The 13028-nt window shown below is 35.4% G+C and overlaps 1 protein-coding gene across 4 annotated transcripts in view; it reads right to left on the bottom strand.

The window, feature by feature from the left end:
- Positions 1-13028, bottom strand: part of JAKMIP1 (janus kinase and microtubule interacting protein 1) — a 249917-nt gene that overhangs the window by 116258 nt on the left and 120631 nt on the right. For all 4 annotated transcript variants that reach the window (XM_055797329.1, XM_055797330.1, XM_055797328.1 and 1 more), the window contains 5 exons: positions 10599-10661; positions 9261-9359; positions 6199-6300; positions 3097-3150; positions 2013-2078 (listed from right to left, as the gene is read on the bottom strand). In XM_055797329.1, the coding sequence (XP_055653304.1) occupies positions 2013-2078; positions 3097-3150; positions 6199-6300; positions 9261-9359; positions 10599-10661 (384 nt within the window). The remainder of the gene's footprint in view (positions 1-2012; positions 2079-3096; positions 3151-6198; positions 6301-9260; positions 9360-10598; positions 10662-13028) is intronic.

Genomic DNA, 13028 nt, shown 5'->3' with positions numbered 1-13028 from the left:
TAACAGATTTGATCTAAATAAACAATGAGTGTGATAAATAAGCACATGTGACTATAACTAGCGCATCTATACCTGTAGTGCCATTTCTTCACAAAAGATCACATGAGATTATTATATATGATAGTTTCCTGTAATTAAAAACTACAGGAATACACATGGGAAGCTGTCTGGCCTGTATTTAGAGGGACATCTGAAATGGTTGCATTACACTGGAGAAGGCAGTGGAGTTGCTTTATATTTTGTTTAATCTAAACTCAGTGTATGCACCCAACAGAACTTACATTAAAACAATCACCCAGTCTTACTTATCAGATTTTGCCTGATTTTGTCTGTGATGTAAAACATGGTATTACAAAGCACGTATCATGTTTGTTTTCTTAAGGACAGCATAAGAGTGTTTTCTGTTATTCTTTGTCTTACTAAACTTTGGACAAGGATAGTGCCTTCTGTTATTGAGAAAATCAGAGCCACTTGATTAGCCTGTACCTCAAATGTGCACCAAGAAAAAGAGGAAAATGTTTCATGCTTCTTAGAGTACCCTCTGTTACCAGCTTGTACTTATTAGATTACTGTGAGGCACTTCACTAAAGTGGCCCAAAATGGATAAAGTCCATACATAACACAATCTCATCTCATTCTTTAAATGCTGTCTATTTATCTATACAAGTTAAAACTAAAATATCCCTCCATCTTTCTGATGGAGTGTTCACTTTCTGTAATAACCATATCACCTGATAAGACCACAAAAATCAAAAATCTGTTAAAATAAACTAGGAACTATGGCCAAAAAGAGAGAGAAAAAAAAAGAGAAATGAAATTATAGATCAACTTCAGCATAAATAAAATCTCTATTGTAATTGTATGTTTCTATTCATTTAAGGAATTATTTCAGTTGACAAAGCTTCCAATTCCTTATTGCTGTGATCAGTAACTAATGGAAATAATTTGTAGATTACAAAATGTATGTTTTATTCTGCATCACTGGCACAAATTAAACAAGCCTTCTAATTCCAGTGGTACTTTTTTTGCATAAACACTAATTTACTTGTGCAATAATAAACCAATCCAGTCCCAAAAGTCTGGCCAGCTTTGCTCTGTCTTAGCCCTGTGTACTGGGGTTCTTCCACTTTCCTTAGTGGATGTAAAGGGCTATGATCATCACCTCTTCTTTTTAATTCTATAATTCAATAATGTAATGAAAAGCATATGAATTTTAGCACTTTTCCTTTTTAGTATTTTGCTTATAGCAATTACTCACTTAAATCAATGATTATTAAATTACTTAATTTAGATTATCTACGTTAAGATATTTAGTTAAGTAGGTTATCAAAATTATACCAATTAAAGCATTTATTAGAAAATGCTCAAATTTTAATTTTAAAGTTCTGATTCTGACTTTCAAGAATGCATCTAGGAACAATTTAATAGAAGCCCATGAAAAGGACAAAGCTTCTTCAGAGAAAAAGGTGAGTCTTAGTTCTAAACATCACCTTTACTCATACACAGATTATTTTCTCTCCATAATTGGAGAAGTAAAGAACTAGCCATGCAGAACTGAGCAACCTGACTGATTACCTGTCTTATACAAACTACTTTTATGCTATCTATGCCAGCTAACTTACAGAAAAAAGGACTACAGACCACCTGGAGCTTTTTTGCTCATAAATATGAGCCCAAGATGCACCAGGGTGGTATGACTTAGCACTTCACAGCAAAGCTCCCAGAGAGCTGAGGACACTGGCATTTCTGAGAATGAAGTCCCTTTTAAGTGGCTTTTTGGTACTTCATGTTAAGGGAATATCTCCAAAACATGTTTTTATTTTTAAATTTGATTTATTTTTAAGTTTGGTTTGACCTCAACACATCACAATCCCAACAGTCATGTAAGGACGAATACATGCTCCAGTCCAGATGACTTGAACAGAAAAGCCATGCTTCCCTGGCAAAGTTATGTGATATCTTAGAAGGCATGATGAGTCTTTAGGAAGACAAAAATCTTTACTGAATTCTACCTTTTCACAGAGCGAAAGCACAGTCCCAGCTTGGATTATTGCAACCTGTTCTTCGTTTCTCAAATTCTAAAATAAAAAAAAGACGCATTTTAAATTGGATTGGAAATCCTTCCTTTAACACAAGCCATAAATTTTAACTATAAAGAATAAATCAACTATAACATTTAAAATTTTATAAGCGTGACCAAAAAGGGTCCTATGATTGAAAGTATTAAAAGCTAAAGCAAGGGTACTTAGTCTCCACTCTATTTTAGTACACCAGTCCCCACAACACTTTTGCAACAGTTCATTATTCAGTGAAAATTAAGTGGTTTCTGTCAGAGATTTTGAAATGTCTTTTTTTCCTTCCTAGCCAGAAAAATACCTGTTCACTGGACTATAGCCCTGCAGCAAGTTAATCCCCCCCTCATGCACTACAGAGCTAGATTTCCTATTAACAAAACAAATGCAGACAAAGTACCACAGAAACCTCCACAGAACTTTCAACATAAAAGGCAAATCTAGAGCTTAAAGCTAGCATTATAGAGACCTCAAACTGTTAAAGCTACCTATAAACTGACCCTAACTCCATCAACGTTTTTGCCCCAACTGCATGACCAAGATTTTATACTGTATTTGGCAATACAGGGCAAGAAAGTGAACCAGTTAGTTATCCTTGCCCTTTCTCTCAGAAAATCTACCCCTGGCAGAGGCAACCTTCACACTGTCAGATGCTATTGTTACTACTCAAGAGGTCTCACTTTGACTTCCTTATTTTTCTCCCCTGTTTTGTATCTTTTCCCTCTGCCTACTACAGTGCCTTTTTCTCATGTCATTCAGCCAAGATCAAATCTCATCTTGAGAAAATACTTTGCATACTTGAGAAAATACTTTGCAATAGCATCACTTTACCCAGAAGACTTTCTTTTAAGTTTGTAAAAGTAATACTTAACCATTCATGTTGCTCATGCAAAAATAGGCATATAAAAATCACCCTGTGCATTTTCTTGAATGTTATTTTCTGTTGTGGGGAAAAAACAAACAAACCCCGTGCTTTAAAATAACCATAAAACTAGAGGCATATTTGAAATTAAAACTTTGTTACCCCATTATCTCCAAGAATATCTAGCTTCTTCATAAGTTCAGATATATTCACATCCTGAAAAAGATGTTCAACACTTATTTTTCATAAAGTCGGCGAGAAACAGTTTTTATATGCTACATTTTATGTACCCTCTCTTCACTTCTGCATGCAAAGAGACTTGAAACGTAAGCAAGTGAAACCTTAGTTTTGCATCACAATTACAAAAGTGTCACTGATACTTTCAGAGGCCAAATCAAATGTCACTCTTGGTTATAGCAAGCAACCGGGATGTCTGCGTATAAGGGCAGAATGTTCCTCAACCATTCATATTTATCATCCCATTGATGCAGGAGATGACAGATCAAAACTGATAAACAGGCTTAAAGGACTGTTTTCCCTGTTTGTTTGGAGCACAGCATCAAGTACATCAAGCTACAGAAGATAAAAGGACAGAGAGCATGAATGAAATAATTGCTAAGAAGGTTTGCTGAGTGGTTTGGGTTTCATTTTCTTTGTCAAACAAAAGCACGGAGTTTCAAATCAGCCTTACAATGTTAGGAGGGAATATACGTGGTGGGCTGAACACTATCACTAGGATTCCAAATGCTATCAGCTCACAACCTTCGTGAGCAGAAAGACATGATCCTCTGCCAGTCAGCCCCCAGATCCACAAAAAGAAGAGAACAACCCATCCTTACTAAGGTCCAGACACTGAAATCAAGAAAAGCACTCCTCTCATACAAAAAAAAAAAAAAAAAAAAAAAAAAAGAAGAAGAAAAGAAGAAAAAGAAAAAGAAAAAGAGAGAGGAATAAGTTCATATGATGTTTGTATTTTACACAGTGCCAAGGGCCAAGGTCCATCCCCAGGCCCTGGAACTCTGTTTTCTGCTTTAAAAAAGTTGTTGGAAAGCTTCATGGAATTGTTTAACCTGCACTAATTGCATTCTCCTGAATTAACCCGGACATGGTCAACAAGTTAGTGTGGACCAGGGATCATTCCCATTGACAGCTCATATGCAGCTACACTATTTGAAGCTTTGAAGGCTTGAGAGCGTGGGCAAAGACCCGTTCATCTTAGTCCGAAATGCTTAATACCCATGCGAAAAGCAAGGTAGCCTTGGTAAACGCTGGCACCTCAGCTTCTCATATTCAGCCCTTCTTAAGTCAACATTTCACAGACCTGTGCCCTGGCTCACTACTGTCATTACTTACAGGAGGTAACATGCTGGTTTGCATCTGTCTGTTGTGCAGCTGTATTATGTTGGTAGGCAGGGTGATCAATCTTTAAAATTTTTTAAAGCTAAATTAGCTATGCTTGCAAATTACATAGCTACACCAGAATATAATTGCTCATGACTGTACCTCAACAGACTCCAGTGAGCAAGGCTTAGTAAGAAATGAAAGATTTCCTGAAGACCAGACACAGATGTGGGAGAGAATCTACCGGTTAGTTCATCCTGGCTCTAAAAAAGGAATAATGTGTTCTGTCCAAGTTGGTCTATCCTGAGAATTTCCCTCCCTCTCTTCCCAAACACTTCAGCAGTGTCTCCAAATGTTACATTAGCTATTAAACAGTGCACATCACTAATTTTGGAATCGTGAGGAGCTTAACACACACTTGTGTTTGGACCAGTGTTAAAAACAAAACTATTGGTTATGACCAGCACTGACAATATTGAATGGAAATGTCTTTAGCTGCTCAGTTACACTAGTGAAGAATGGAATTCAGTAAGGTGTGCAAGTTCTTGCACCTATTGAGCCAGAAATACTCATTCTAATTCATTTAATTCCATGAGGAAGCATAAAGTAAGAGTTAGAAACCAAATCAGATTTTGCATTATTCTAGAATCTAATTTGTGACTGAAGGCTAACAATTTTGAAAGACACACAAAACATATACAAAGTGGGCAATTTCAGTATGACTGAAATTAGGTGACTGCCCATGCTTCCAGGTAAGTGAACTGAAATGCAGATTGACAAAACCACCTCTTCAGAATTGCAACAGAAGACGGTGGAAAACAATATGAATTCTAGATGGCGGTAAGCTGTACCTGCTAGAGCCAGCATGCAAATTCAAAGAACAGATAAGGTAAAAAGCAGGTCTGGCATCCCATGGAGGCTCTGTGTGAAAGGTAATAGGCTAGCTGATGGCCCTTGCTGTGGTCTGGGAAATGACTACACAAGCAAACCTGTAGGTAAGAATCAAATTATAATTTTTTTCCTTTAAACTACTCAGCTCCCTAACGATATGCAACCTACAATTTCATTTTATCTCCACTACAGATAGTATTCTGCTTATTAAGGCACCGAACAGAAACAAGCCTTCTATATGAGGACTTGTAAACACAATTACAAACACAAGCATAAATTACTAGTGAGTGCCATAGTGTAACACATATAGAGATATTCCAGTTCAGTTACTCATAGAAAAGTTACCGTCACCTGTCGTGCAACTTTACTAACAAAGGAAGCCTGAATTCGGTCTTAAGTGGACCAGTATGCAAATCCATTTGTACAGCTAGACATTCAAGGCAGAACAGAAGTGAAAAGAGTAATCCTTGCTTCCTCATAGCAGAAGCTAACCAAGTAAGAGCCTGATGTTTATTGCATGCTTGATCTCCAATGACAAAGTCTCACCTATTTGAATGAGTTTTGGATCAGGCACTTCATGCTTCAAGGCCCTAGCCTAGGCAAATAACTTCAGCATATTAATTCAACTAGTGAAATACACAGGTGTTTCACTACACTAGGTGTAAAACAATAGGTCAATATCATACTTCTGACCTTAAATGAAAACATTTAATACCAAGAATGAAGCATTGTAGCATGCCTGACAATGAATCACATCAACATCCACATTCTTCTCTGCAATGTATGTTTTTACAGAAGTTCCCTAAACGCAAATTACCTTGATTGACCAGCCTTCATTTTCTTTGATGAACTCCTGACAGACTACCAGATCATATGCTTATGAAGCCCTTTCCCCAGTTAGCAATACCTTTTCTTACTGTACTTTTTCAGATTTTCTTCCCTGGTAAATGGCAAACCACTTGTTTGGTTATCGGGTTGGTCGTTCTGAAAAGGTTCCTGGCCATCCAACTGTTACTAATGCTCTACATATACCTTTATTCCTTCCTGTTGACAGAACAGTTGAAGTGCACTTCCATTGTTTTCAGGAAAGGTGGTTATGTGAAGATTAAATGCCGGCGACCTTCGTTCTCTCTCCTGAGGAAAGATTTTGTTTAAAAACAACACGCGTGATTATATGCAAACATTTATTTCCCACCTTTACAAAACATACTCGTACATTAAAAAAAAAACAGGTTCCTATTTGTGTTCCAAATATATGGTATTTCCTCTTACTTTCACTGTATTTGAAGGATTTTGGCTTTAACTAAGCACAAAAATGGTTTTAGTTGCCATTGATTCCATGCACATACGGTTTCTGCAAAGTTAACTGGCACTCAGATGGAGGAGCCCTGGCATGCCAGCCAAGTAACTGAGTGGAGCCCTAAAATACTCTGTAGGTTTATGTTGATTTAACTATTGCTTTCTTTCATGGAACAAAGAACAGTTTAGGAAGAAGAAACTGCAGAAAACAATTCAAACTCTACCATGGAATAGTATTATCCCTGAAGATTTTCTCAATAAAACTAAGGCTGTGCATCTGCTCCTCGTTTACTCTGCAGTTAACCTTTGTATTAGAGCATGTAAAACCCCCAGTCCTGCTCACTGCACAACCTAGGATGTCTGAACATGTTGAAAGGCAACACTAGCTACACTTATGATATCCTTTCGTCAAAACTAAAAATGTTAAATTCCCACTTATCTAAAACTATAGTATTTCTAAAACTTATCCAGGTCATCTATTTGACTTTCATGTGTTTCTTCAAAATCCAACCTATTATTTCTTCAGAAGGCAGAAATACAGAGAAACAATAAATAAGCTATTTTATTTAAGTCAAATTTTAACATGCTTGTGAAAATGACTGGATTGAAGGCTCTGGGCAACCCAGGCACTGGGTCTTACTCTGAATTCTCTTTGGCTACGGGAACACAAGTGAGGAAAATCAGCTTTCCTCTTCATATTACAAGAGGTAGCACTGCAAGAAGAGCTTCACTTTCTGACAGTACAATGAGAGTGAGCTACTGCAAACATTTTTGCTCCTATGACAAACCATGCATGGGCCCATCTTCTAAAACACGAATTTAGGTGCTTTAGTTGATATGGCAAGCGGGCTGCATCCATTCACTTAAGCAAGTTAGAAAGCATGGCAACCCTTGTTCATTAACTAGCTTAAACCTAATTTGAAACTATAGGTGGGAAAAAAAGTCTCCATACCCTATACATTTTTGCCCCTTCATAGGATCAGTTTTTAAAAATATTTGCATTAACAGTGTAATTTTGAAATGGGTTTAAATGACCTAGGTGTTTTAACCCGAAACCAGAGGCTTGCTATTGCATTAAATTCACATCAATTTGCTTGCATTAAATGATAAATGGTTCTTTTCTACTCTGGCCTCATTTTCATCCAAAAGAATGTAATCAATCACTCTCAAAAAATACTGTCCTGACTACCAGAAGCATTCCTGACTTTACTAAAGCACTCACTTTGTCCATCACATTTGTGACTAGATGTTTGCCTATTAAGGGAAGAAAACAAAACACTTTTCTTACAATCATGCAAAAATGCTTGAATTGTTATTCTGTGAAACAAATCCTTAAAAATTTGGCACATGACACAACTCGACACATCACACTGAGCTATTTTTCATGTGATTCTTCCATGTGAAAAATACATTCATGAAGCATTTTTTTTTTTGTTTCCTAAGAAAACTTTTTGGATTATTTTACTTCTAAGAACACTTATACATTAGGAAGCAGTTTCTAGTGTAACTGCCAATCCAAATGATAAATTGTTTGGTATTTTACTTTACAGTTGCTTAATAAAATAAAAAGATGTATATTAAAAGGCATGTTTATTTTCCTGAACATTTACTGAAATTCTACTAAACTAAGTTAATAATTTTGAATATAATGGGCTATGACATCAAAATATATGGTTGATAAAGGATTAAAACAAAGATTAAGAAATGTCAACAGCAAAAAGCAGAATGTTCACATAACAGGAAGACACGACCTTTCTGTCTTTATCAGAGAAGTTACACATGCCAAGATTTTTGGTGAAACGTGCTGGGTGATGAAAATTATGGAGGAGTGACAATGACAGGTTTCTTGGAGAGTTTATTCTAAATGGTGTTAAGAATGCTGATCTTTAAAAATGAACAATGTGTTATCAGGCAATACAACTGTGTGACAACAGTGCATCGCACACAACTAGTTTAGCATTACTAAATTTGACACGGGCCCCACTTACGAGGTGATGAGAACCATTGCTTTCTCCTGTGATACAGGCTACATGTTCAAATTGTAATTAACAAATAATTTATCTGTTACTTCGTTAATGCAAAGTATAGGGCAACATACTGCTTTCATGTACAGAAGTTTTACTTGTGCTTCACCACTTCAACTTTGACATTCTCAGAGGGTTTTTGTTTCCCTTTTTTCATTGACTGAGGCCAATTATTTCCAGTACATGACCATTTATACCATCAGAAAATGGATTTCAGGTAAGAGAAATTCTTTCAAAGGTGCTATCAAAATGTGTTCTTTTAAGATAATTTTACTTCATATTAACATCATCAAGCTTAAACAAATGTAATTAAAAGCAATTATACATTGATGTGATGGATGTGTCAGATCTTTAGTCAGATCGCTGCATGCAAGATGTGAGAAGGTGTGTTAATTTAAACAATGCCAACCAAGGCTGTAGTATACATACCAAGTGATTTTACATGCAGGAAAGGAGCAGTTATGGAAATGAAACAAATAAAAAAGGCAAAATATTGCAAAACAAAATATTTTATTAGATGAAAAACAAACTATATGCAATATATATTAGCTATATTACATCTTTATAAACATTAGTGAGCACTCTCTCCAAAACATATTAAGGCAGCGGCATCAATTTCATTATCCCAAGATACAACATTTAAAAAATAGATACCTAAGTGACTTCCCTTAAACATGCACCAGACATCAGTAATCTTTACAGGAATTTCAGCTTGGGTTCAAACATAATTTCTGCTCCATTTGAGAGTTTGCAACAGAGAGAATCTCTTACTTCAAGCTCTAGCACTCTGAATTCTAACAGCTCGTTCTGGTCTTTTGCATCTTGCATTTCATTCTTCAGCTGATGCTCTTCTTGTTCCATTCTGTAAATCTATGAGACAAACACAGCATCATAACACCCCATAAGCAAAGGAAAATACTGTACAGAGTTACGGGCCAGGAGTTTAGACAAAACTGCTAATTATTTCAGTTTCTCATTAGATGTTGGGCTGTGTCTTGGAGATAAAGAAGGAACATCACATCAGAAAGTATTTGTGAGAACTGCCAGCAGAAAATGGTCAAAGTTCTCTTAGAACAGTTATCTGGAAGTAGTATGAAAAGTGGTATGAATATTATATCGAAATAAGTTAAGCAATACAAGTTTTCTTTTGAAATCAAGTGAATGAAAATGGATTACATTAACATTTGGGTAGACTGTTCTCATTGTCTTTGTGTAACTGGACATCTACTCTTTACAGCATACGAAAGACAGTAATGGAGGGGGTTTAATACCTACTTTTTAATTTTCCAGATTTGCGCTTTGGAGTGCTAACAATGACAAAATAGAAGTTCAAAATTGACTATTCATTATGCCAACTAATAGCTTTGGTCTACTGTCTAACTTAACTGGGTGACCTTTTTATTTGTATAAAACTAAACAGAAATGTAATGTCTGGCATAACATACTATAATGCTTATAATACCCATGTAAGTGTCTGAATAAATTAAGTCCAACTGTAGCTACTTTTAGTCATGAATTTTTCTTTGGTTATCTCACTCCTATTATATTAATATAGACCTACTAATTAACAAATATAATCCTTTGACTTCCTAAGTACTCGCTAACTTTCCCACCAATATTGATGAAAAACAATGAGGATGTTTATCTCTTAGTATCTCGGACAGAAAATGATAGTCTTAAATCAATCAGTATTACTTAACATGTGGAAAAACTTAAAAAATGGAAGGCTGAAGGGAGCAGGCACTTTTATTAGTGCTCAGGACAATAATAATCTTTGTGTAACTGTTTGGCAAAATACAAGATTCCACATTATGCTTAATACTATAGATTGTATTTTGTTGGACACTGGAAACATCAGCTAGCTTGGGATCTACTGTTCGCTATACAATTTGTAATTCCACAATAAAGAGAAGCTTCCATTTCCAAAGAGTACAAAAGCATATTGGTACTTTAATTAGACTTTTTTATCCAAATTTCTGTTTCTGAAGAGAAATAAGTAAGCAATTTTCATGTTGATGTTCCAGTACTTAGTACACCCATTTCCTTTTACCATTTCTTTTATGATAAAGGGAAGCAATTGTGAAAATATTCCAGACTATGAACACATACCTTCTCTAGCAATTCCTGATTTGTTCTGATTAACAGCTGCTTTTCTTCTACCCATTTTGAATCCTATGAGGAAGAAGAGGATTAAAAAAATTAAGATTATATATATTTTGTTAAGCAAGACTTACAAATGACCACAATAACTAGAAGATTTCAAACATCATTGTACATTCAAGCATAAAAGTGGTCACACATCAAAAAATAAAGCTATTTAGGTATTTCAAGGATAAACAGCATTTTATACTACAGAGAAAATAAAAGTTCCCTTCTTTTCCTGAAGCTGAAGACTTATTTGAGTCCTATAAGTCTTCTTTTACTTTCGTTTCCTAGTATGTTCCAGCTAAGCATATCTTTTAAAATCATTACATAGAGCAATTGTGGGTGAACACAGTTGTATGATATTTCATAGCATTTAAAAAACATTTATTTACTCAGCTTAACTCAAAACTATTTCTTTCCATTGCAAAGAGTTGGTAACTTTCTTGCAAAATCAACCCATTTTGAGTGGCGTAATGCAAATCCCAATAGAGAATGGGAAGGGAAGAAAAACATTTTATTACCCCTAATGACTGAAAATAAGCTTCAATGGTATGCAGTTAATTGCCCTCTGCTAAAAGTGTGAGAATCAGGCTCATACACAGTGTTTGTGATATGGAATTCAAAGCTGTGGTGGAAGTGAAGTGATATAAGATATTCTATACTCCATTTGAAAACTGTATTTCCATTTGACCACTTGTTCCAAAGCCGATCTTTCCTTTTAGGTTTCTCCATGGCTTCAAAAGGCCTCATCAAATGTCCCTTTAAAGACCCAAGCTACAAAACCTCACCACTAGCCATAGCTAGGCATTCAGATTTAATGGATTATAACTGCCAAATTCACTTTGTTCTCCCTACAGAGAAGAGTTTTTTACATAACCTAGATCATACTGCTCTAATATGTTTAATAATACCAACATTTAACATGCCATACTAACTCTAGATCAGATTATTTTCTAGGTAAAAAGGACCACATCTATTTAAAATCTAGATATCTTTACTAAAGTATTAAGGCTGATACTTCCTTTGTCAGCAAGGTATTTGCACATTGATGCTGCATGAGAAATTAATAAAATCTGGCTATCCCAGTCCATTAACTAGCTTTGAAATATCAACCAAAAGAATCTAAATCATTATAACATTTACTCCAATTGGCATTCTTCAAAAACACTAAAAAGTTAATTTTTCTGTCTACTGTCCACTACAGTTTCATATTCTACTGTTCTTTCTCCTTTTCCCACTCATATACAAGAATGTGCAAGTACATTTCAACTTTCATGCAGTAAACAAGCTCTTCAGGGTTATGATAAGTATCATACTAAGAATAATATAATAAAATGAGTACTGAAAAGGCATGAAATTTGACAAGAACTTTTGAAACAAGTAAAAGAAATGTTGAGAATAAAATTCCATGTCTAGTTTAACATTTAACTAGCATTTTACTAAGGTCAAGGAACGAACAGGCTTGCACGCACAGATGTAGGGTGAATATTCCAATGCATGCATACAGTGAAAGGCAGGTTCAAAGGTTACATCAGACCAGGAGGTTCAACTACTCCAGTTTAAACAAGTAGAAGAAAAAGATTGATTTGCCCTATTGATAATTAACTTCTGTGTCTTTCTTCATGAAGTTCAACCTTACTTTCTGAGAAAACCTTAACTCCAGTAGAATTATATTTATGTACACACCAGGTCACTGGGAAAGCTGAGCTCACAATCCATCTGGCACATTATATACTCCAATATGTTCAGATTTATTATTTACCCCATCAATATCTTATAAGAATGTATTCCATTAATATAAAGTTTTTTATGCATGCACCTCAATGTACCTTGCAGAAATGGATTATTAGTTTTATTTTACATCTAGGGGAATTCTGACAGATCAATCTCATGAGAGATTAATTCTCTTAAAAGAGCCATTGGCACTTACTTTGAGATTCGACATAAATTGTTATAAGCCAAACTTCAAATATTTTTTTAACAATAAGATTCTAATCTCCTGCTCTGAATTTGACTTCAGGAGAATTGCAAAGGTCTTTGGTGCTTCTGTTTCCTAAAGCTGTAAAGGACAACTGAAAAATCCTGGGATAATATGCTAGGATCTTTTGATTCATTGTTTCCCTTTCAAAAGCACTTTAGGGACCGGTTCCCCAAATGAACATTTCAGAAGTATTATTCAATCACCATCACTACCATGACCACCTAAATGACAAGTAATAATAATAAAAAAATAAATCACATAGTGCACAAAGAAATGAGTTTATCATCACAACCATTTATTTTGTTGAATGTAAATACTAACAGGTCAGGAGAACCAAGCAGGTGCTAGAGCTCCCAGGGAGATACTCTGCCCACTTCTGTGGAAAGCTAATTCTCAGCACACAAACTAGCCCA

Source organism: Falco peregrinus, chromosome 2, assembly GCF_023634155.1.
Source record: "Falco peregrinus isolate bFalPer1 chromosome 2, bFalPer1.pri, whole genome shotgun sequence".
NCBI classification, from domain to species: domain Eukaryota; kingdom Metazoa; phylum Chordata; class Aves; order Falconiformes; family Falconidae; genus Falco; species Falco peregrinus.
The sequence above is the reverse complement of the archived record's forward strand: the minus strand, read 5'-3'. Positions and strand labels throughout refer to the sequence as shown.